This window comes from Diceros bicornis, chromosome 1 (assembly GCF_020826845.1).
Source record: "Diceros bicornis minor isolate mBicDic1 chromosome 1, mDicBic1.mat.cur, whole genome shotgun sequence".
Lineage (NCBI taxonomy): Eukaryota > Metazoa > Chordata > Mammalia > Perissodactyla > Rhinocerotidae > Diceros > Diceros bicornis.
The window spans coordinates 59,422,331-59,445,244 of NC_080740.1; the positions used below are offsets into that span (position 1 = coordinate 59,422,331).

Sequence of the window (22,914 nt, forward strand, 5' to 3'; positions counted from 1 at the left end):
GTTCGGGACTGAGTTGAAACATTTCCGCAGAAGAACGTTTGGCTGAGGAGCCATGGAGCCGGGAGAGGTGAGCCGTCAGCAGATAAGGCAAGTGTTGCTTTTCTTTGTTTGCTTAGGAGGGTCTTTGGTCTGTTCAGAGACCTGGCGCTATTCTGTGGCAGAGGAAACAGAGATCGGCTCCTTTATAGCCAACGTGCTGAAAGACACAGGTTTGGGTGTGGAAGACCTGGCTGCACGGGGAGCCAGAGTCATCTTTGATGACTATAAACCATATTTGTGGTTGGATCAGCAGACCGGCAACTTACTCTTAAATGAGCAACTGGACAGGGAGGCACTTTGCGATCTCACTGAGCCATGTGTATTGAATTTCCAGGTATTATTTGAAAATCCTTTGCAATTTTTTCAGGCTGAGCTTTGGGTCAAAGACATAAATGATCACACTCCCACATTCCTAGATAAACATATACTTCTGAAAATCTCAGAAGGTACTGCTCCAGGAACCTCATTCCAAATGGATAGTGCTCAGGACTTGGATGTAGGAAAGAATGGTGTCCAAAACTACACATTAAGCCCTAATCCACATTTCCACCTTAAATTACAAGACAGCGATGGGGCCAGAAAATACCCAGAGCTGTTACTGGACCAATCTCTGGATCGAGAAAAGGAGTCTGAGCTTAGATTAAAGCTAACAGCTTTGGATGGTGGGTCTCCGCCCAGGTCCGGAACAGCTCTGGTTCGTGTTTTGGTCTTAGATATCAATGACAATGCCCCAGAGTTTGAGAGACCCATCTATGAGGTTCAAGTACCAGAGAACAGCCCTCTGGAATCCTTGGTCATCAAGGTGTCTGCTACAGATTTAGACGCAGGAATAAATGGAGAAATCTCTTATTCATTTTCCCATATCTCCAAAGACGTACGGAAAACATTTGAAATCCATCCAATTTCTGGTGAAGTCCATTTAAAAGCACTTTTGGATTTTGAGTTAATCCAGTCTTACACAATAAATATTCAAGCCATTGATGGTGGGAGCCTTTTAGGAAAATCAACAATTTTAGTTCAAGTTGTAGATGTGAATGACAACCCACCAGAAATACTCATGACATCTCTTACCAACCCCATACCAGAAAATTCGTCTCCTGAGATGGTAGTCGCTGTTTTTAGCATAAGAGACCAAGACTCTGGGGACAACGGGAGGATGGTTTGTTCCATTCAGGACAATCTCCCCTTTCTCTTGAAGCCTACCTTCAAGAATTTCTACACTCTGGTAACAGAGCGCCCATTGGACCGAGAGACCAAAACCAAATATAACATTACCATCACTGTCACCGACATGGGATCCCCCAGGCTGAAAACCGAGCACAACTTAACCCTGCTGGTCTCCGATGTCAATGACAATGCCCCCGCCTTCACCCAAACCTCCTACACCCTGCGGGTCCGCGAGAACAACAGCCCCGCCCTGCACATCGGCAGCGTCAGCGCCACAGACGCAGACGCGGGCGCCAACGCCCAGGTCACCTACTCGCTGCTGCCGCCCCACGACCCGCACCTGCCCCTCGCCTCCCTCGTGTCCATCAACGCGGACAACGGGCACCTGTTCGCCCTGCGGTCCCTGGACTACGAGGCCCTGCAGGCCTTCGAGTTCGGCGTGGGCGCCACAGACCGAGGCTCGCCGGCGCGGAGCAGCCAGGCGCTGGTGCGCGTGCTGGTGCTGGACGACAACGACAACTCGCCCTTCGTGCTCTACCCGCTGCAGAACGGCTCGGCGCCCTGCACCGAGCTGGTGCCCAGGGCGGCCGAGGCGGGCTACCTGGTGAGCAAGGTGGTGGCGGTGGACGGCGACTCGGGCCAGAACGCCTGGCTGTCGTACCAGCTGCTCAAGGCCACGGAGCCCGGGCTGTTCGGCGTGTGGGCGCACAACGGCGAGGTGCGCACGGCCAGGCCGCCGAGCGAGCGCGACGCGCCCAAGCACAGGCTGCTGGTGCTGGTCAAGGACAACGGCGAGCCGCCGCGCTCGGCCAGCGTCACGCTGCACGTGCTGCTGGTGGACGGCTTCTCGCAGCCCTACCTGCCGCTGCCGGAGGCGGCGGCCGAGCAGGCGCAGGCCGACCCGCTCACCGTCTACTTGGTCATCGCCCTGGCCGCGGTGTCGTCGCTCTTCCTCTTCTCGGTGCTCGCGTTCATCGCGGTGCGGCTGTGCGGGAGGAGCAGGGCCGCCTCGCTGGGTCGCTGCTCGGTGCCTGAGGGCCACTTTCCGGGCCACCGGGTGGACGTCGGCGGTACCGGGACCCCGTCCCAGAGCTACCAGTATGAGGTGTGTCTGAGGGGAGGCTCTGGGACCAGCGAGTTCAAGTTCCTTAAACCCGTTATTCCCAACCTCTCGCCCCAAGACAGTGAAATGGAGGAAAGCCACAGCTTTCTGAGTGGCTTTGGATTCAATTAGGGTTTTGATTATTATGTAGAACTTTTAGAACGAGCCCTATTTCTTTGTAAAATTCATTCATTGTAATGTAAAGTTCTTCGTTTGCGTAACTTCAATTTACTTAAGATTTTTCAGAAATTTCAATAATGTAAGGCTATTTTCTGCTCTTTTTTATATTGACTGTGAAAAAACTAAGGGAACTAGGATTTGCTTAGTCTTTCTTCCAAAATGCAGCCTCAAATAATTTATTCGAATATACAGCATTTTCCCTTCCAGCTTAATTGCACACTGGGCTCACTGGGTATTCTCTGGGTGTTCTAGGCTGTAGATCCTTTCACTAAAACAGTTTTTGTATGTTTGATAGTATTATTATAGTGGAAAATGCATGGTATGAATAAAAACCCTGCATGGTTTTTAAGATGTTATGTTATTTAGATTTTTTTAAAAGTATAATCAATCTTTCCATTCTACTTTTCTGCCAAATATTTCAGAGAAGTTTTTCTGCATTTAGGTATTTTTCTTCATAAATATTTTGTGAACTATATATATTGCTTAGATGTTGGTGTATTAAAATAAGTTCTATTCTTGTTTGAATTAAGATATATATCCAGCCCACACTTCTTGTCTAAGAACTTCCTTGTACTAACCAAGAGAGGTAATCACTATTGAGACATTTATTCTACTCTTCTTTACCTCTCCTGGCCATTTTTGATTGGTCCAGTGATAGACTCCTGATTAAAGTGAGAATAATCACATTCTCCAAACCCCTGAATTTGCAATTAAGATGTAATTCATCTATTTTTTTTTGATTGCTTGTAACTAGGAAATAAATGTTAAGCATGGGCTGAGGTAGCCATGTTTATACCTGTGTAGGCTGGCAGCACAGAAAGGCATCTAGAGAGGGAAGAGAGAAGGAAGGAAAGAGTAAAAGTGAGAAGAAATAAGAAAGTGAAGGAGGCAGAAGCCTAAGAGACAGTAGAGACTAAGATAGCTACTTGATTCTAGACCTGTCAGTTCCTGATTCCAGTGTTCCTAAGTCCCCAACATCTAATTGTCCTTGAGTTCTACGGTAAGAAACCAGTTTCCTAGTAATAAAACTCCTTTATTTAACCTATCTTGGGGAGGAGAATGTTTCCTGAAACCAAAAGAGACAGAAAAGGTACATGCAATCTTAAGTACTCAATTAGAGTACGTACAATTAAACCCAGGTCGTTTATTGCATGCTTCTACCATTAACTTAATCAATGAATGGAATAAAAAATGTACAAGCTTAGAGATAACTTATCTATACTAGATAATTTTGTTACAAAACTTAATTTTATAAATAATTTATGAGGTCTTTCAACAAAAGAAGCTACAAAGGGTTGTTTTATGGAATACTTTGTTAACAGGTTTCCCTTCATTATTTTATGTGCTCCAGCATCAGTTTTAAAAAGTAACACTGAAATTGTTATTGTTTAGGTGTCTATACCTTTTCTCAGGATTATCATACCCTCCTTAGCACCTCTTTCTTTTAAAAAGTATTGTCTGAGTTCAGTATGAACAGAATTCTTTTATCATTTAGTGTAAAATCTTCAATATCTATAAATAATCCAATTTATACATCACATGCATTGATTCATGATTTCATTAATAGTAATAAATATTATTTGATTGACACGTATTCTATTACTAAAATGCCCCGTGAAAAAAATTTCAAGCTTCCTGCCAAGTCTACAGGCTTAAAATTTTCTCCTTAGAAGAGAAAATAAGGAGAAAACTTACATGAGATATGACAGATGGGAATGAAAAACTAATTTTGATCCATTCCCTTACTGACATAGGTATCAGCTTCTATCTGTTAATATTAAAAAATGCATGGACATTAAGGGCACATTTTCTTGGACATTTAATTCCATAATAAAGAGTTTGGATCCATGACCAAGATCTTTTTATGAGGAAAATTATCTATCAGATTTTAAATGTGACCAGCATGTTCTCATATTTTGAGTTTATTTCATCAAATTTGTTTCACTGTAGGGGAAAACATTCTAAAATAGAATGTCGATTTGAGTGATTTTTACCTTAATAGAATTAAACCAATATGCAACACAATTTTTACACTTGGCCCATGCTAAGTTTTCCAAGTTAGCCAGGTAATTAGAGTGCCAGAATATGTGATAGTGTCTATTATTTAAACATTATTATTAAAATATTAGCTTAAGTTTGATGCAATTGGGGAGACCTCAGGTCCCCCATCCCAAGATGTTTTTCCTATCCTTAGAAGTAAAATAACTTCAGTTCCATATTAGGGTGCCAGGATCCCAAGGTATCCACGAGAGATATGTGAGTCGCTTGCTATAAATGAATTGTGATCTTTCCTATTGGGAATAAGTTTAGCCTGCTATTTCTTCTGCACTTTAGTTTTTACTTTAACTTCAGCCCTTTGTCTTTGTGATCTTGACTCTTACTTTTCAGATCTCAGTGACTCAACTTCAACATGTATGTGTCTTAGTTTATGAATAAATGTACATACTCTTTACAAATTGTTTTGGATAATGGAATAAGTCAATACAACCTGCTCTCAAAGGTACAGAGACACTCTCCTTAGACAATATTTACAAATAAGTTATCCACAACCCCTTAAGCTGTCTATTGAGTTTGCAAAATAGACCGGTTCTAGCTGGTCTATCACTTAAGTTTATATCCCTGAAACATGTGAGTGAATCTCTTCATCTACTGTGCTAGCAGTGAGTTAAGAGTTTAATGGTGTATATTCTCTCTTTAGGAATAGACTCATAGCTACACATCCTTGTCGACTCACTTTTCCCCCAAAGCACAGACTATACAATATAGTAGACATTATATTGTAAAATCCATGAGGTCAGAGAATTTTTATTCCCAGCACTTAGTACAGTGCCTGACACATAATAAGAAATCAGTGTTTGTTGAATAAACAAACAAATTGTTGAATAAACAAATAAATATAGTTAGCTTTGTTCTTGCATCATTTCTCAAGTGTCTGGCACCATTTCAACATTCATAATATCACAGGAAAATAGAAGTTACCATTTTTATTTATACAGCACCCCATATATAATCCGTTGTTTGTTTCTTGTGTATGTGTACATAAATCTAAATAAATGGAATACGTTTTGTAGCATTTTCAGCCAACTAGGTTTAAGTGGAACACATGGTGGCGCTGTAAGCTAAGGCTGTGAAAAACAGACCTGCGGGAGGTTACTGCTCTGGCAGTCATACACAGATGTAAGAGAAGAGGATTCTTAACAGAATTACCTTGCGGTAAGGATTGACACCCAGAGCAGATTGCCTACAGACCCAACAGGCACCCAGACCCTAAAGACTTTTGGCATTGGAGAAATGGAGGCTGAAGAGGAGCGCTTTCCTAAACTAAGGCGAGTTCTTCTCTTTATTTTGCTGGCTCAGACTTGCGCGGAGCGGGAACATTACAGTATTGCAGAAGAAACAGAGAGTGGTTCTTTTGTGGCCAATCTAGCAAAGGACTTAGGGCTAGGGGTAAGAGAGCTGTCTTGGAGGAGGGCTCGGGTCGTTTTTAACAATAACAAAAAACATTTTCGGCTGAACCTTCAGACCGGAGATTTACAAGTAAGTGAGAGACTGGATCGGGAAGAACTGTGTGGCCCCACTGAACCTTGTGTGCTGCAATTCCAGGTGTTACTGGAAGAACCTTTGGAGGTATATAGGTTTAATCTTTTGATCAGAGACATAAATGACAATTCCCCTGTGTTCCCAGAAGCAGAAATGATTTTGAAAATCATGGAAAATACTCTTCCAGGGACTGTGTTCCCCATGAAAAAACACAAGATTTTGATGTCGGCATCAATAATGTTCAAAACTACAGCATCTACCCCAACTCCCATTTCCACGTTCTTACTCGCAATGGCGGTGAGGGCAGAAAATTCCCGGAACTGGTTCTGGACAAAGCCCTAGATCCAGAGGTGCAGCCGGAGTACAGAGTAACTCTCATGGCAGTAGATGGCGGAGCTCCTCCCATGGGACTGCCCTCGTCCTCATGTCTTGGATATCAATGACAACGCCCCTGAGTTTGCGCAGCCACTCTATCATGTGCAGATTCTGGAAAACAGTCCCCTGGGATCCCTTATTGTCACTGTTTCTGCAAGAGATTTAGACATGGGAATAAACGGCGAAGTATTCTACTCATTTTTTTATGGTGATGAAGAGATTACTAGGACATTTGCACTTAATGAACTAACGGGAGAAATTAAAATAATTGGGAAACTAGATTTTGAAAAAATTGTGTCATATGAGGTGGATATTAAGGCCTCCGATGGGGCAGGTCTTTCTGGAAAATGCACTGTCATAATACAAGTGGTGGATGTAAACGACAACACCCCAGAACTAACGGTGGCTTCACTTATAAGCTCCATTCCGGAAAATTCCCCCTAGACCACGGTTTCTCTTTTCAGTATTCAAGACCCAGACTCTGGGAACAACAGAAGGATGGTTTGTTCCATTCAGGAAGATGTTCCGTTCACTCTGAAACCTTCCGTTGAGAATTTCTTCAAGCTGGTAAACAGAAGACGACCTGGACAGAGAGAGCAGAGCCGAGTACAACATCACCATCACCGTCACTGACACGGGATCTCCCAGGCTGAAAACCGAGCACAACTTAACCCTGCTGGTCTCCGACGTCAATGACAACGCCCCCGCCTTCACCCAAACCTCCTACACCCTGCGGGTCCGCGAGAACAACAGCCCCGCCCTGCACATCGGCAGCGTCAGCGCCACAGACGCAGACGCGGGCGCCAACGCCCAGGTCACCTACTCGCTGCTGCCGCCCCACGACCCGCGCCTGCCCCTCGCCTCCCTCGTGTCCACCAACGCGGACAACGGGCACCTGTTCGCCCTGCGGTCCCTGGACTACGAGGCCCTGCAGGCCTTCGAGTTCGGCGTGGGCGCCACAGACCGAGGCTCGCCGGCGCGGAGCAGCCAGGCGCTGGTGCGCGTGCTGGTGCTGGACGACAACGACAACTCGCCCTTCGTGCTCTACCCGCTGCAGAACGGCTCGGCGCCCTGCACCGAGCTGGTGCCCAGGGCGGCCGAGGCGGGCTACCTGGTGAGCAAGGTGGTGGCGGTGGACGGCGACTCGGGCCAGAACGCCTGGCTGTCGTACCAGCTGCTCAAGGCCACGGAGCCCGGGCTGTTCGGCGTGTGGGCGCACAACGGCGAGGTGCGCACGGCCAGGCCGCCGAGCGAGCGCGACGCGCCCAAGCACAGGCTGCTGGTGCTGGTCAAGGACAACGGCGAGCCGCCGCGCTCGGCCAGCGTCACGCTGCACGTGCTGCTGGTGGACGGCTTCTCGCAGCCCTACCTGCCGCTGCCGGAGGCGGCGGCCGAGCAGGCGCAGGCCGACCCGCTCACCGTCTACTTGGTCATCGCCCTGGCCGCGGTGTCGTCGCTCTTCCTCTTCTCGGTGCTCGCGTTCATCGCGGTGCGGCTGTGCGGGAGGAGCAGGGCCGCCTCGCTGGGTCGCTGCTCGGTGCCTGAGGGCCACTTTCCGGGCCACCTGGTGGACGTCGGCGGTACCGGGACCCCGTCCCAGAGCTACCAGTATGAGGTGTGTCTGAGGGGAGGTAATGGGACCAGCGAGTTCAAGTTTCTGAAGTCTGTTGCTTCTGACCATCTGTGAATGATGTGGAGGAAAACTCAAACTTTGTAAACGGTTTTGGATTCAATTAGGAATTTGTTGATTTTTCAGAGCATTCAGGATGAAGGTTAGTTCTTTCTAAATATACTAGGTCTCCATTACCTTTTTGGTTCCTACAGAATTTCTTGGGTTTTTGCTGATTTCATTTTCTTAGTTAAGGAGATTAGTAATTTTCTTTGAGTATATACTCATATTTCCTCATTTATATTTTGATGGAGACAACTTTACTGCATTACTGACAAGTCACGAATATTTGTTCGATTTATCAACTTTTCATCATCAAACACTATTGATTTGAAGATGACCTTAGCCCTATTCTCTGATTGTTGTCCAGAAGCCTTTTCTAAGTTTTCGATGTTGTCATTACTTAGGAGACAAGCATGATACAAATATAATGAATTAATAGTATATATTCTGTTTAATCTGATATTACGCCTACTTGTCTTAAGATTTTTAATGGAGAAATGTCTGCAAAAATTGCATGTTTTTGTTTCACAGTAGTATTAAATGGAAAAGACTACAAGTTCTCCCATACTTAAAGGCTTTTTCTCTCTTTATATCAACCTTCAGTGTATAATATATATGAATCTTATAGAAAGATTATTAGATTATTTCAAAATGTTTAAATAATAGAGCCCTTTTGTGATGTCTATCTAGCCCACCCCATCTTTTTTCTGGAAACTTCTCTTGTCTTCAGAAGAAGTGTACTGTTGCACATGTGTTTATTTTATATGACTCATCTCCCTCTGTGATCAGATAATGTGGTAGACATTGCTGATCCAAGATGGGCCAATCTGATTCTCTGTGTGTAAAAAACTGGCTTTAGAAACCAGATATAAAATAGTCTCTCTATTAGAAACTCAATAAGAAAGTGATATCATCTTGGCTAAATACATAAAAAGAAGCGCAGAAAGTCAATTCACTTAGAGACAAGAAGGAAGGAGATGCCTAAAGAGTAACTTTGTTGTAGATTTTCCAGTCCTTCCCAAGTCTGCTTTCTCCCTTGGATTTTTGGAAACAAATATGTGCTCTTTTAATAAATTTCCCTCTAATTAAGATAGCTAAGTGGGTTTTTTCTTTTGACAAAAGTATGTTTAGATATTCTTGCATGGATCGAAACTTAGTGTTAATTTGATATTTTAAAAATCGTGGTTTTCATGTTAATATAATAATATTTGGGATCAAAAGGTTGTGGAATATTAGTAGTCTAAGGGACAAGACTACTGAGGGACAAGCACTGTAAGGCACAAGCACAAGCTTTTGTTAGAATATGTGATTTCAAGAAGAATTGATGGATAGTTCCAAATTGAACAGTTTTTGGAGTGTTTAATAGAAATTCTTAGAAAATTGTACTATATAAGAAAGAATTTTTGATTACCATTAGTGTCATAATAGTATTAGTGTGAAATAACATTGACAATGTGTTCTAAAAGAGATGTATACCTTATTTGTAGGATCATTATAGCCTGGTATCATGTTCTTTCCTTTTTATAATGTATCCCTTTGCTTGAGAGGAGGGTATTTTGCCATTTAATGAAAAAACATTTTAGATCATTCTGAATTATTTCAAATCACTGTTCAAAAGAGCTTAGAAAAGTAGCTACTTGGGAACATGGTGTCTTGTTTATCCAGCTTATAATGAACTGGGATCCCAGCAAAAAAGGGGGCTTCTACATTAGAAGGAGAATCCATTTGTCAGAATTTTAAAATTAATTGTGATTTATTCCTTGATCTACTCAACAAATATTTGTTGAACATCTACCACGTGTCAGGGACTGTTCTAGGTGTTGGGGGATGTAGAAGTGAACAAAACAAAGTTTTCAAACTCAAGGGTGACACAAAAAAGCAACAATTAAATATGTGTATATATGCTGTATCAGATGGTGATCAATGCTAAGGAGAAAAAGCAGAGTAAGAGATATAGGAAGTGCCCTCATATGCATTTTCCCATAGTTTGAAAGTTTCATAAAATCACAACTCCCTGACCTTATGTAGAAAGGGTGTTAGAAACTGGAATTAACTGGTAGGTGTTTCCTTGATATGATCCAACCAATGGGAACCACAATTATGGCACATAGGCTGCCTAGAATTTGAAAAAGAAAAAAAAAACCAAAGAAATTAATCATTTTTGCTTAGAGAATTTTAAGAAATCACACAGGTATATATTATTACTTTTACAAGATGACTGATCACTATTAAGTCTTCTTTCACTTCTCATTTCTCCTTAGGGCATCCCACCCAGACTACAAGTTCTAGAAGGTAGGGACCATGTCTGGGTTGTTTACTGGTGTATTTTAGAACCTAGTACATAGATATCAATAATACTTATTTGAACGAAGGAATGAATAATTATAATTGCATGGTTTTCTGATTACATCGTCTCCCCCAAATCATTTCCAAACTCCTTTTAGCCCCCTAGATTATTACATAGAGAGAATACAATTGTAGCAATTCTTTTCGAAGACAACGCATGGTGGCGCTGCAGGCTAAGGCGTCAAAAATAAAGCCCAGGAAATGCTACGAACTCTCCCTCAGACCTCTAGCGGAGGAGAAAAGCCTGTAAGCAGAGCTCAGGACCAGTAGGTCTCCAGAGAACTCGACTCACCGACATTTCCGGACAGGTTACCAACTGAGACATCCATTACTGTCTGAGTCCCATCGCTCCCTAAGGTAGATCTGGGGCCCTGTTCCTGGAAAGCTTTTGTGAAAGTAAAGATGCAGGCCGGAGGGGCGCGCTTTCCTAAACAAAGGCAAGTCCTGATTCTTTTTCTCTTGCTGGGAGTGGTTCTGGCAGGCTGGGAATCCCGTCGCTATTCTGTGATGGAGGAAACAGAGAGCGGTTCCTTTGTAGCCAACCTGGCCAAGGACTTGGGTCTAGGAGTGGGGGAGCTAGCTGAGCGGGGAGCCCGGGTAGTCTCTGAGGATAACGAACCCCGCTTACAGCTTGATCTGCAGACTGGGGAGTTGATATTAAATGAGAAGCTGGACCGGGAGGAGATGTGCGGCCCCACTGATCCATGTGTAATGCATTTCCAAGTGTTACTGAAAAAACCGTTGGGAGTATTTCGAGCTGAGCTACTGGTGAGAGACATAAACGATCATTCTCCTGAGTTTCCTGAAAGAGAAATGACGCTGAAAATCCCAGAAAGTAGCCCTCCTGGGACCGTGTTTCCTCTGAAAACAGCTCAGGACTTGGACGTGGGCAACAATAACATTCAAAATTACAATATCAGTCCCAACTCTCATTTCCGTGTTTCCACCCGCAACTGGGGGGACGGCAGAAAATATCCAGAGCTGGTGCTGGACAAAGAGCTGGACCGCGAGGAGCAGCCGGAGCTCAGATTAACCCTCACGGCGCTGGACGGCGGCTCTCCACCCCGGTCCGGCACCGCCCAGGTCAGCATCCTGGTCCTGGACGTCAATGACAACGCCCCTGAGTTTGCGCAGACGCTATACCAGGTGCAGGTCCCCGAGAACAGCCCTGTAGGCACCCTAGTTGTCAAGGTCTCTGCTAGAGATTTAGACACCGGGACAAATGGAGAGATATCATACTCCCTTTTTTATAGTTCTCAGGAGATAAGCACAACTTTTGAGCTAAACAGTCTGTCAGGAGAAGTTCGACTAATCAAAAAACTAGATTTTGAGACAATATCCTCATATGAGCTGTATATAGATGCGTCTGATGGTGGGGGACTTTCTGGAAAATGCTCTGTCTCCGTCGAGGTGGTGGATGTTAACGATAACTCCCCAGAACTAACTATTTCATCACTTACCAACCCCGTTCCTGAAAATACCCCTGTGACAGAGGTGGCCCTGTTTAGGATTCGAGACCGAGACTCAGGGGACAACGGAAGGATGACTTGCTCCATCCAGGATGATCTCCCCTTCCTCTTGAAACCATCTGCAGAGAATTTCTACACCCTGGTAACAAATGGGGCACTGGACAGAGAGAGCAGAGCTGAGTATAATGTCACCGTTACAGTTACCGACTTGGGGACACCCAGGCTGAAAACCGAGCACAGCATAACCGTGCTGGTCTCCGACGTCAATGACAACGCCCCCGCCTTCACCCAAACCTCCTACACCCTGCGGGTCCGCGAGAACAACAGCCCCGCCCTGCACATCGGCAGCGTCAGCGCCACAGACGCAGACGCGGGCGCCAACGCCCAGGTCACCTACTCGCTGCTGCCGCCCCACGACCCGCGCCTGCCCCTCGCCTCCCTCGTGTCCATCAACGCGGACAACGGGCACCTGTTCGCCCTGCGGTCCCTGGACTACGAGGCCCTGCAGGCCTTCGAGTTCGGCGTGGGCGCCACAGACCGAGGCTCGCCGGCGCGGAGCAGCCAGGCGCTGGTGCGCGTGCTGGTGCTGGACGACAACGACAACTCGCCCTTCGTGCTCTACCCGCTGCAGAACGGCTCGGCGCCCTGCACCGAGCTGGTGCCCAGGGCGGCCGAGGCGGGCTACCTGGTGAGCAAGGTGGTGGCGGTGGACGGCGACTCGGGCCAGAACGCCTGGCTGTCGTACCAGCTGCTCAAGGCCACGGAGCCCGGGCTGTTCGGCGTGTGGGCGCACAACGGCGAGGTGCGCACGGCCAGGCCGCCGAGCGAGCGCGACGCGCCCAAGCACAGGCTGCTGGTGCTGGTCAAGGACAACGGCGAGCCGCCGCGCTCGGCCAGCGTCACGCTGCACGTGCTGCTGGTGGACGGCTTCTCGCAGCCCTACCTGCCGCTGCCGGAGGCGGCGGCCGAGCAGGCGCAGGCCGACCCGCTCACCGTCTACTTGGTCATCGCCCTGGCCGCGGTGTCGTCGCTCTTCCTCTTCTCGGTGCTCGCGTTCATCGCGGTGCGGCTGTGCGGGAGGAGCAGGGCCGCCTCGCTAGGTCGCTGCTCGGTGCCTGAGGGCCACTTTCCGGGCCACCTGGTGGACGTCGGCGGTACTGGGACCCTGTCCCAGAGCCACCAGTATGAGGTGTGTCTGATGGGAGACTCTGGGAGTAATGAGTTCAAGTTCTTGAAGCCCATCTTCCCCAACAATCTAGGCCAGGACCTTGGGAGAAAGTCAGAAGGAAATTCAATCTTCCAGAATAGTTTAGGTATCTGAAACTTCCCTGCTGCCATACGTTAGTTTTGTCTCCTCCACCTTTCCCTTTTCTTTTTTAAATCCAGTAGTAATCTTTAATTCTGCTTGTTTTTCTTCTTTCTTCTACTGTTTTCCTTAGTAAAGTTACTCTTCGTTTTGTTGGCCTGGTTGCCCTATAATTATTTTTTCAGTTATTGTGTTGTTAGTAAAAATTTTACATCAGGAAATTTCGTTTTTCTGGTTAAATTTTTAGTACTCATTCCTAAAGGATAATATGAAAGTTAACCTCTCAGAATAAACGTAATTCTAGTTTTAACATACTTCTCACTATATGATTCTACATAAGAATGTCTGATTCCTTTTTATCATACTTCATTTTTAAATTATTGGAAGTCGTTTAGTTTGTATTATTTACACAGCTATGACTTTTCTGTAACCTTTTCCTGTTTGAAGTGGAATTAATTTGAATTTACCCATGTCCAGTTTCTTCTAAGCTCTGGATTTTTGTTTTACCAATAGCCAGCAACATGTATAATTTCATGCTATCTATTTCAAAATCACACTTGTCATCATTAGACTTTCACTCTAAAATACCTATGTCATCTCATGAAACTTGTTGACTTGAATAAAGAGGTAAACTGAGGCAAGCTCGAAAAGATGAGTTTATTCAGAAATAGCAGAGGAATTGCAATTCAGGACAAGTGAAATGTAGCAAGCTACAGGCTGGTCTGTTGAGGGTTTGGGGTAAGTTATGTTTATGGGCAGGGAATGTGAAAAGGGGAGAGTTCAGTTAGAGTCAGTTAAAATCAAAAACAAATGGAGACCAGTCTTGAAAAGTTCCTGAGCTGACAAAATCAGTCCAGTCACACAAACAAAGCTCAATTCAGCCCACTTTGTGAGACTAACCCAACCTGGGTCATCTCCCATTCATGCCCCTGGCAAAACTTCCCACAGTTGATATGAGACAACCTCTGATCAACCCCCCATCATCCAAGAAAATTTCAACACTATCAGTTTTCTGTAAATCAGGAATTAATAGGAAATCAGTCTCTTAGTCCTTAAGTTTTGTCTTCCTGACAGTACAGCACGAGATTCTCCATTTTATATCTTCGGATTCTATTTTAGATTGAAATTCTTTCACAAACTATATTGTTATCATCTATTCTTTCTCATCTAAATTAATGTTGAAAAGACTTATGGGTTCTTACTTATATCTAACTGAAGTTAGGATCCTTATTAGAGTCCTGGACAGATTTATGATACCCAAATTGACTGTGTTTAAAGTATTGCAAAAATAGTGTAAAGGTCAATAGATTCTAGGACCAAGTAATGCATTGCCTACAATTGTCCTCTGCTGTTGCAGAGAAATTCTCAAGTGAGCTCCAAATTCTGAGCCTAGAGGAGCTTTTGATGGCACAACATGGCAATATCTACTTGCCTTTGGATGATGACATGTTCAGGTTGATAAGAAATTTGAAAAAAAAACCACATTGTAGAATTAATATTAGTTAACGAAAGAAAGCTTTTTTTAAAAAATTTTTTTTAATTTTTATTTATTTATTTTTCCCCCAAAGCCCCAGTAGATAGCTGTATGTCATAGCTGCACATCCTTCTAGTTGCTGTATGTGGGACGCGGCCTCAGCATGGCCGGAGAAGCAGTGCCTCCGTGCCCGCCAGGATCTGAACCCGGGCCGCCAGTAGCGGATCGCGCGCACTTAACCGCTAAGCCACGGGGCTGGTCCAAAAGAAAGCTTATTAAAGGATATGTTGGTGAAAACATTGAATGATTTAATGAAATAATCAGCTCTGTTGTCAGGACTCCTCTATCTCCAGGAGCGTCCTAACTTTGCAGATACTATACAATGGTGTGGGAGGCAGAATAATGGCCCCCTAAAGACATCCACATCCTAATCCTTGGAACTCGTGAATATGTTATGTTATATTGCAAAGAGGAATTAAGGTTCAGATGGAATTAGGGCTGCTAATCAGCTAACCTTAAAATAGGGAGAATATCCTAGAGGATCTGGGTGGGCCTGATTCAATCAGTTGAAAGGTCTTAAAAAGCAGAGCAAATCTTCGCTGAGATGAAGAAGAAATTCTGTGCGTAGCAGCTTCAGCTTATGCCCCAGAGTTCCAGCCTGCCATTTGTGATTGCCTGCTCCACAGATTTTGGACTTGCCTAGCCAGCTCCCACAATTGAATAAGTCACTTGCTTGCAATAAATCTCTTAATATATATCTCCTGCTCGTTGAACCCTGACTGATAGAGATTTTGGTACCTGGAAGTGGAGTGCTGCTGTAACAAGTAACTAAAAATATGGAAGTTACTTTGGAATTGGGCAGTAGGCAGAGGCTGGAAGAATTTTGAAAAGCATGATGGAAAAAGCCTAGATTGCTTTGAACAGACTGTTAGGTGAAATATGAATATTAACAACTCTGCTAGTGAAGACTCAGAAGGAAGTAAGGAGCATGGTGCAGAAAACAAATATTGCTTTGTAGAATACCTAAGTCATTGTAAAGAGACTGCTGGTAGAAATATGGATGTTAAAGTCACTGCTGGTGTGGGCTCAGAAAGAAATGAGGAAAATGTTATTGGAAACTGGAGGAAAGGGAATATTTGTTATATAGTGGCAGAAAACTTAGCTGAATTGTGTCCTGCAGTGGAAATGTGGAAAGAAGGGCCTGTAAGCAATGAACTTGGATATTTAGCTGAGGAGATTTCCAGGCAATGGGTTGAAGTTGCAGCCTGGTTTCTTCTTACTGCTTATAGTAAAACGTGAGAGGAATTAGATAGACTGAGGGAAGGACTGTTAAGCAAAAAGGAACAAAACTGTGATGATTTGGGCAATTCTCAGCCTATTCAGATTGTAAAAGACGCTAAAATTGGGAGAGTCACTGTCAGGAAAGCATGTTCTGGAGACAAAGCCACGGGTATCACGGGACAACATTTTGCTAATGCCTTGAAAGGATTAAAAGGTCAGAGTATTCAGTCACACAGAAAGTTCTTTGAAGAGGTTAGACCTGTGATTCATGGATATCCTCAGCCATCTCAGCAGAAGTCAGAAATAGAGATTATATTATCCAGGAAGGAGTCTGTTGTCTGTCTAATGGAGTGAATCCCTGTGACATACACAAGGGAATCATAAGGTTCTTGAGAATGTTATACCAGCAGAAATATTACCAGCTTCAACTTAAAGGGACAGAGGGAATGAAATAAAAGAAGGCTATTGTACCCCAAAATTCCATAAGCAAGAAACAGACTGACAAAACTATTTAGATATAAAAATATACTACCTCTCATGAAAAAGGAAGGATGGCTCAGAGGACAGAGCCTGGAGCCCAGAGGGTGGAGCTTCAAACCCAGGCCTTGAAAGCAAATAGAGTTTTTCTGGATGGATTTCTACATGTCTTGGGACAAGAGATCCTTTTTACTTCCCATTTTCTCTCTTTTTGAACTGGAATGTCAGTAACTGTCACCCTATGCCTGCCTGTATGGTATGAAGAGCAGATAATTTGTTTAGTTTTGCTGGTCCACAGATGGAGATGAATTATTCCCAGGATGGATAATACCCAGAGTCTTATCCATATCTAGTTTAAATGATTTAGATGATGACGTTTGGGATTTTTGAGTTAATGAGATTTAGATGAAATTATACTGAGTTGATACTGTAATGAGATGAGATTTTTGGGGACCTTGAATATATTTTTTATGTGGGACAGATGTGAATCTTTGGGAGTCAGAGGGTAGACTGTGGTAGGGAAAATAATGGCCCCACAAAGTATCCATGTCCTAATGTCTGGAACCTGCGAGTATCTTATCTTATGTGGCAGAGGGGAATTAAGGTTGCAGATGAAATTAAGGTTGATAATCAGCTGACCTGAAAATAAGGAGATTACCCTAGATTATCCAGGTGGGTCCAGTGTAATCACAAGAGCCCTTAATAAGAAGTGGAAGTGGGAAGCAGAAGAAGAGTCAGTATCAGAGTGATGTTATGTGAAAAAAACTGAACCAGACTTTGAAGAGGAAGGAAGCCACTAGTGAAGGAATGCAGGCAGCCTCTAGAAGCTAGAAAAGGCGAGAAAATGTATTGTTCCTTAGAGCCTCCAGAAAGGGATGCAGCCCTACCTTAACTTTAGCCCAGTTTAACTTTTGACTTCCAGAGCTGTAAGATAATAAATTTGTGTTTTTAAGCCACTAAGTTTTTGGTAATTTGTTACAGTAGCAGTAGGAAATGAATACAAATGGCTACTAAAAAAGCCATTTCCAAGCCCATTTTTATTTGCCTTCCCCTACTCTAGGCCAAAATATTCATATTCTGATAATCCCTTGCAGATAGGAGTGTCATATGACTCTGTTATTACTAATGATTTAAAAGTGCATTTGGGGGATTGGACTTAAGGGAAATATTTTTGAAAAGGCTAGCCTGAGGTGGCCTGTTCCTTAGGTCTTTTGCCCATTTTCCTTTTTCTTAACCAGCATGGGTATTGGGGAATAAGCCTTGAGTTGAAGCAGCCAACTTGCAACCATGAGATGAATACCATAAAACAAAAGCCTATGTACTAAGTATGGCAAGAAGGAGAGCCCCTGAATTTTTTATAGCATTGTTAAGCTGCTGCAACAACCCTATACTATCTTCTCCCAGGCTTTACGTTGCATTTATAAATAAACCCCTATGAGATGGAGCAACTGTAGTCGGGTTTTCTGTTGATTGCAGACAAATGCATTCCAAACTAACACATCTCTCCTTCTCACAGGCAAGGTTGGTTTACACAGTTTTCTGACTAAATTCCCGGTTGTCTATTTAAGATGCTTGTCAGAAAAGTAGTTTTGCTTTCCCTTAGGTGTTATCAAGGGACAGTACTCTGAGCTACTGTGGCCGACTTTTTATTGTTGTTCAGTCATCTCTCAATTTGGCCAATGCAAACATACACAGATAATTGAACTTTCAAAGGACAATTCCTGACTAGCAGCAACCCAAAAAGTTGAATTTTGGAGAATAGAATGAGAAGGTAAACTGATAAGTGCCAGCTATACTTTTAAACATGCATTAGTGGTGTCCTGACAAGATGACTACAATGTTTATGTGGCAATCCAGAACACTGATTTCCCTCTCAGGCAGGGAAGTAGCAGGGCCAAAAATTTTACTTAGTAAAATAAATTGACTAAATGTAAGTCCTGAAAATCTTCATAAGCAGATAAGCAATCTACGTATTTTGGTAGAATATGTCTGGTGGAAGAATCAGAAATTCCTAACAACCTTTTCAATACATGGGGGTGCATGTTTTGAAACAGGCCCAGAGACCCCAGTGTGTCAGTATCCACTATGCCTTTCCTATCTTACTTTACAAATACTTTATTGGTAAAGTGTAGAATTTAAAGGCATCTCCAAAGGATTAATACTTATGTCTTTCTTGGATTTATCTGGAATACCTTGAAAAGAGCATTATCAGATTATCAGCACAGTCATGAAAAATCAATAAAAATCTATTATTATGCATGAATGGTAATGCCTCAAACAATTTTAGAACTCCACAGCTGCACTCAGTGTTTGTGTATTTGTGTGTGTTTGTATATGTGTGCATTTGAACGTGTGTGTGTGTGTGTGTGTGTGTATGTGTATGTCTGGAAGAGTATCTTTAGTAGATGAGGGAGATGCACTGCATGCACAGATATATACCAGAGTAACATTGTTTTTCCACATTATAAAGATATTTTTTCCTTTAATGCATAATTATATGTAAAAAATTGGCATTAGGAACATATTCTAGAAGAGATTATGTTTGCAAACTAAAGGAGTTTTCTCTTTGTAAATTTAACAATGCCAGCATTATTGGATCTAGTAGTTTGGTAGCCCTCTTGGCCTTGAAAGAGCAGCCTAGGAGAGGGAACTGTAAAGTAGATATGGTCATTTTTTTCTCCAATGAGATCAGGAAACAGTAAAGTTGACATCAGGATGTGACAGGGCCAGGATTAGGGTGAGGCCAAGTTGTGCAAGTATAGGACTGGATCTTGTCTTTATTTGAAATTTTGATATGTTGCTCATTATGGATTTTTTTCATTAAGCTTGATTTTGTAGAATATTGCATTAAATGGTATCTATCTTTGCTACTAAGTTTTTGAGTGACTGACAATTTTGCTTCTGAGGTACTTACCTTACCCTAGTCCTGGTCCTGTTGATTATTTCCAACTTACAAGTTCAAATGGCCATCACAGCAGTCGTGATGGTGGTGACAGCTGGAATCTGAGCAGTGAAATCTGAATCAAGTCGCTCTCCATTCGGAATGTGGGATAGCAGCAGCAACAGTAGAAGAATACAAAAACATCCAAAGAGATCCAACGAACTGGAGTCCTGCAGACTGGGAACAGAAGAGCACCTTTATGGCTGTGATTGACCAGCCCAACAGTTTATCTGTTTTTCTTCCAGGTGGCTTGCAGCAGTGTGAAAAACATTATCTGTTAGGTAGATTCAATTTTCTACTACAGTGTTGAGCACTTTTGCATCTATATTCATGAGGGATATTGGTTTATATATATATTTTTCATGTTATGCCTTTGTCAGGTTTTAATTTCAAGGTTATATTGGTCTCATAAAATGAGTTGGCAATTGTTTTCTTCTCCTGTCTTTTATGAAAAAGTTTGTGTAAAATATTTATTATTTTTTCTTTATGTGTTTGATAGAATTTACCATGGAAGCCATATGTGGCTAACATTTTGTTTGTGGGAAGATTTTGAATTGCAAACAATTTTTTAAATAGATATGCTGCAATTCCAATTTTCTATTTCCTCTTGTGTCAGTTGGTAATGTGTGTTTGTTAAACAATTTGTCTATTTTGTCTAAGATGTTATATTTATTGGTATGAGGTTATTGATAATATTCCTTTATCATCTTTTCAATATATTTAGGATCTTTAGTGATGCCCCTTTCATTCCAGATATTGATGAAATATGTTTTCTCTCCTTTTGTCTTTATCAGTATTGCTGTGAGTGTATCTATTTTATCAATCTTTTTTTTTTAAACCAACCCTTGTCTGTTATTTTCCTATTACTTTCTGTTTCCTATTTTATTAATTTCCACTCTTATGTTTTTCTTTCTTTTCTTTTACCTACTTTGGGTTTAGTTTTATCTCCTTTTTCTAGTTTCTCTGAAAGTTTAGATTGTTGACTCTAAGCCTTTCTTTTCTAATATAAATTAAAATAAATAAAAATATAAATTAAAGCTATAAATGTCTTTCTATGCATTACTTAAGCTGCATTTCATGAATTTTGATATATTGTGGTTTTACTACCATTCAGTTTGAATTTATCTATAATTTCCCTGTTGATTTCTTCTTTGCCTCATTGGTTATCTTGAAGTGTGTTACTTAATTTCCAAATATCCAGGGACATCATTTTTGATATCCAAAATAATTCTGTTTTGGTCTGAGAACATACTCTCTGTGATTTCAATCCTTAGAAATTTATTGAGTTTTGTTGTTGTTATCCAACATAAGGGTTATCCTGATGAATTTCCCACATGTATTTTCTGAAATAAATGAGTTCTACGGTTGTGTGTAGTGTTCTATAAATATCAATTAAACAAAGTTGCTTAATAATGTTGCTTAAATCTTCTTTATCCTTACCACTTTTTCTTACGTCTCTCAACTGAGAGAAAAATGTTAAATTCTTCAACTATGATTGTGAATTTGTCTATTTCTCCTTTCAGTTCTAGCATTTTTTTAAGCCGCATGTATTTTGAAGCTATGCTATTAGATGTGCACATAGGTAAGATTATTTTATCTTCTTGATGAATTAACATTAATCATTATGAAACATCCCTTTTAGTTTCCAGTAATACTTTTAATCTGATATTAATAGAGTCGTACCATATTTCTTATTCTTAGGGTTTGTATGATATATCTCTTTTCATCCTGTCTTTATATTTTAAGTGCCTCTTTTAAAATTACATAGAGTTGGATCTTGCTTTTTTATCCAGTCTTATCGTTTTGGCCTTTTAATTGAAGAGTTCATTTCATTTATACTTAATATAATTATTTATATGATTGTGTCTATTGCATTTTTTATTTGTACCCTCTGTTTCATTCCTTTGTTTCTCATTTTCTGTTGGCTCATGTATTTTTTGGTATTCCACTTTATATCCTAAATTGACTTTTTACCTATAACATTTTTGGGAGTATTTCCTGTAAGGATAAGAATACACAGCCTTTACTTATCAGTCTACCTTAAATTGGTATTATACCACTTCATCTGCAATGTGAAAAACTTCCTGTTATGTAATCCTCATCCTTTTTGCCATAGCACATATCAGCACAAGACACAGGAGAGGTATTCATGGTGGAGAATCTCTATGAATATAATAAAATTGGAAAATATTTCAGAAAGACCTTAATATCTACTATGTGGAAGATATTCCATACTGGAGAGAAATATAATCGAGGTAATCAATGTGGAAAAGCCTTCAGCCAAATTCCAAATTTAAATGTGCACAAGAGAACTCATACTGAAGAGAAATTCTATGAATTCAATGGATGTGATAAAGCCTTCATTAATCATTCAGTTGTTAAGACACACATGGGATCACACACTGGGCACAAACCCTATCAGTGTAAGGAATGTAGAGAACGCTTCAACTGTTCTTTGTACCTTAGGACTCATGTGAAAATTCACACTGGAGAAGAACACCATGACTATACAAAATGTACGAAAGCCTTTATTCATTCTTCATCCATTGCTGTACATATAAGAACTCATGGTAGAGATAAGCCTTATATTCATATAATGTGAAAAAGCCTTCCATTTCCTTTCATCTCTTAGAAAATGTGAAAACTGTCACTAGAGAGAAATCCTATGAATGTGAAAAATGTGGAAAAATCTTCAATTGTCACTCATCCTTTGGGCACCATGAGAACTCATATTGGAAATATACCCTATGAATATAAAAGAATGTGAGAAAGCCTTTATTTCTTCCACATACCTTACTGTACATGTAAGAACTCACATTGGAGAGAAGCCTTAACAATATAAGGAATGTGGGAAAACCTTCACTTATTCCTCAAAGCTTACTCTACAAGTGAGAAGACATACCAGAAAGGAGCTCTATACATGTAATGAATGTGGGAAAATCTACAGTTTCCCCTCGTCCTTTAATAACCACATGAGTACAAACACTGGAGAGAGGCCCTATAATTGTAAAAAATGTGAGAAATTCTTTTATTCCTCACATTTTACTGTACACATGATAATGCACATTGGAGAGAAACACTGTGAATATATGAAATGCAGGAGTGCCTTCAGCTGTTCTTCATCATTTAGGAAACATATGAGAACTCACACTGGAGAGAAATTCTATTAATATTTGGAGTGTAGGAAAGTCTTATCTCATACGATTCTTTCAAAGCCATGTGAAAATTCACAATAGAGAGAAATCATATAAGTGTAAGAAATGTGAGAAAGTGTAATTCCTAAGCCTTTAGTGCATATGTGAGAACACACACTAAAGAGAAACCATATAAATGTAAAGAATGTGGGAAAGTCTTCAAGTCATTCTCATTCCGTAGTCAGCAAGTGAGAACTCATACTGGGAGATAAGAATGTAAAGAATGTGGAAAATCCTTTAGTTTCTCCTCATACTTCAAAGACATGTGAAAACTTACATTGGAGAGAAACCCAATGAATGTAATCAATGTGGGAAAGCCTTCAGGTGCATCTCTTCTTTTATTATGCATAA

At 41.9% G+C, this 22,914-nt stretch overlaps 3 protein-coding genes across 3 annotated transcripts; all 3 read left to right on the plus strand.

The window, feature by feature from the left end:
* LOC131406517 (protocadherin beta-18-like) lies at positions 1–2,583 on the plus strand. The gene has a single exon (XM_058542579.1). The coding sequence runs from the start codon at positions 53–55 to the stop codon at positions 2,438–2,440; it is 2,388 nt and encodes a 795-aa protein (XP_058398562.1). The 5' UTR covers positions 1–52; the 3' UTR covers positions 2,441–2,583.
* A 3,196-nt stretch (positions 2,584–5,779) lies between these two features.
* On the plus strand, positions 5,780–8,578 carry LOC131406521 (protocadherin beta-15-like). The gene is given in 4 exon segments (XM_058542590.1): positions 5,780–6,236; positions 6,239–6,452; positions 6,454–6,973; positions 6,975–8,578. Coding segments are annotated over 4 exon segments (2,307 nt in total). The 3' UTR covers positions 8,091–8,578.
* Positions 8,579–10,401: 1,823 nt separating this feature from the next.
* On the plus strand, positions 10,402–14,849 carry LOC131406528 (protocadherin beta-15-like). Its single transcript, XM_058542605.1, has one exon. It carries the CDS (start codon positions 10,824–10,826, stop codon positions 13,209–13,211), a length of 2,388 nt encoding a protein of 795 aa, XP_058398588.1. The 5' UTR covers positions 10,402–10,823; the 3' UTR covers positions 13,212–14,849.
* The last annotated feature ends 8,065 nt before the right edge of the window (positions 14,850–22,914 follow it).

Bases quoted from the DNA above. Each gene is read 5' to 3' on its own strand.
- LOC131406517 (XM_058542579.1), top strand. From the start codon at position 53: ATGGAGCCGGGAGAGGTGAGCCGTCAGCAGATAAGGCAAGTGTTGCTT.
- LOC131406528 (XM_058542605.1), top strand. From the start codon at position 10,824: ATGCAGGCCGGAGGGGCGCGCTTTCCTAAACAAAGGCAAGTCCTGATT.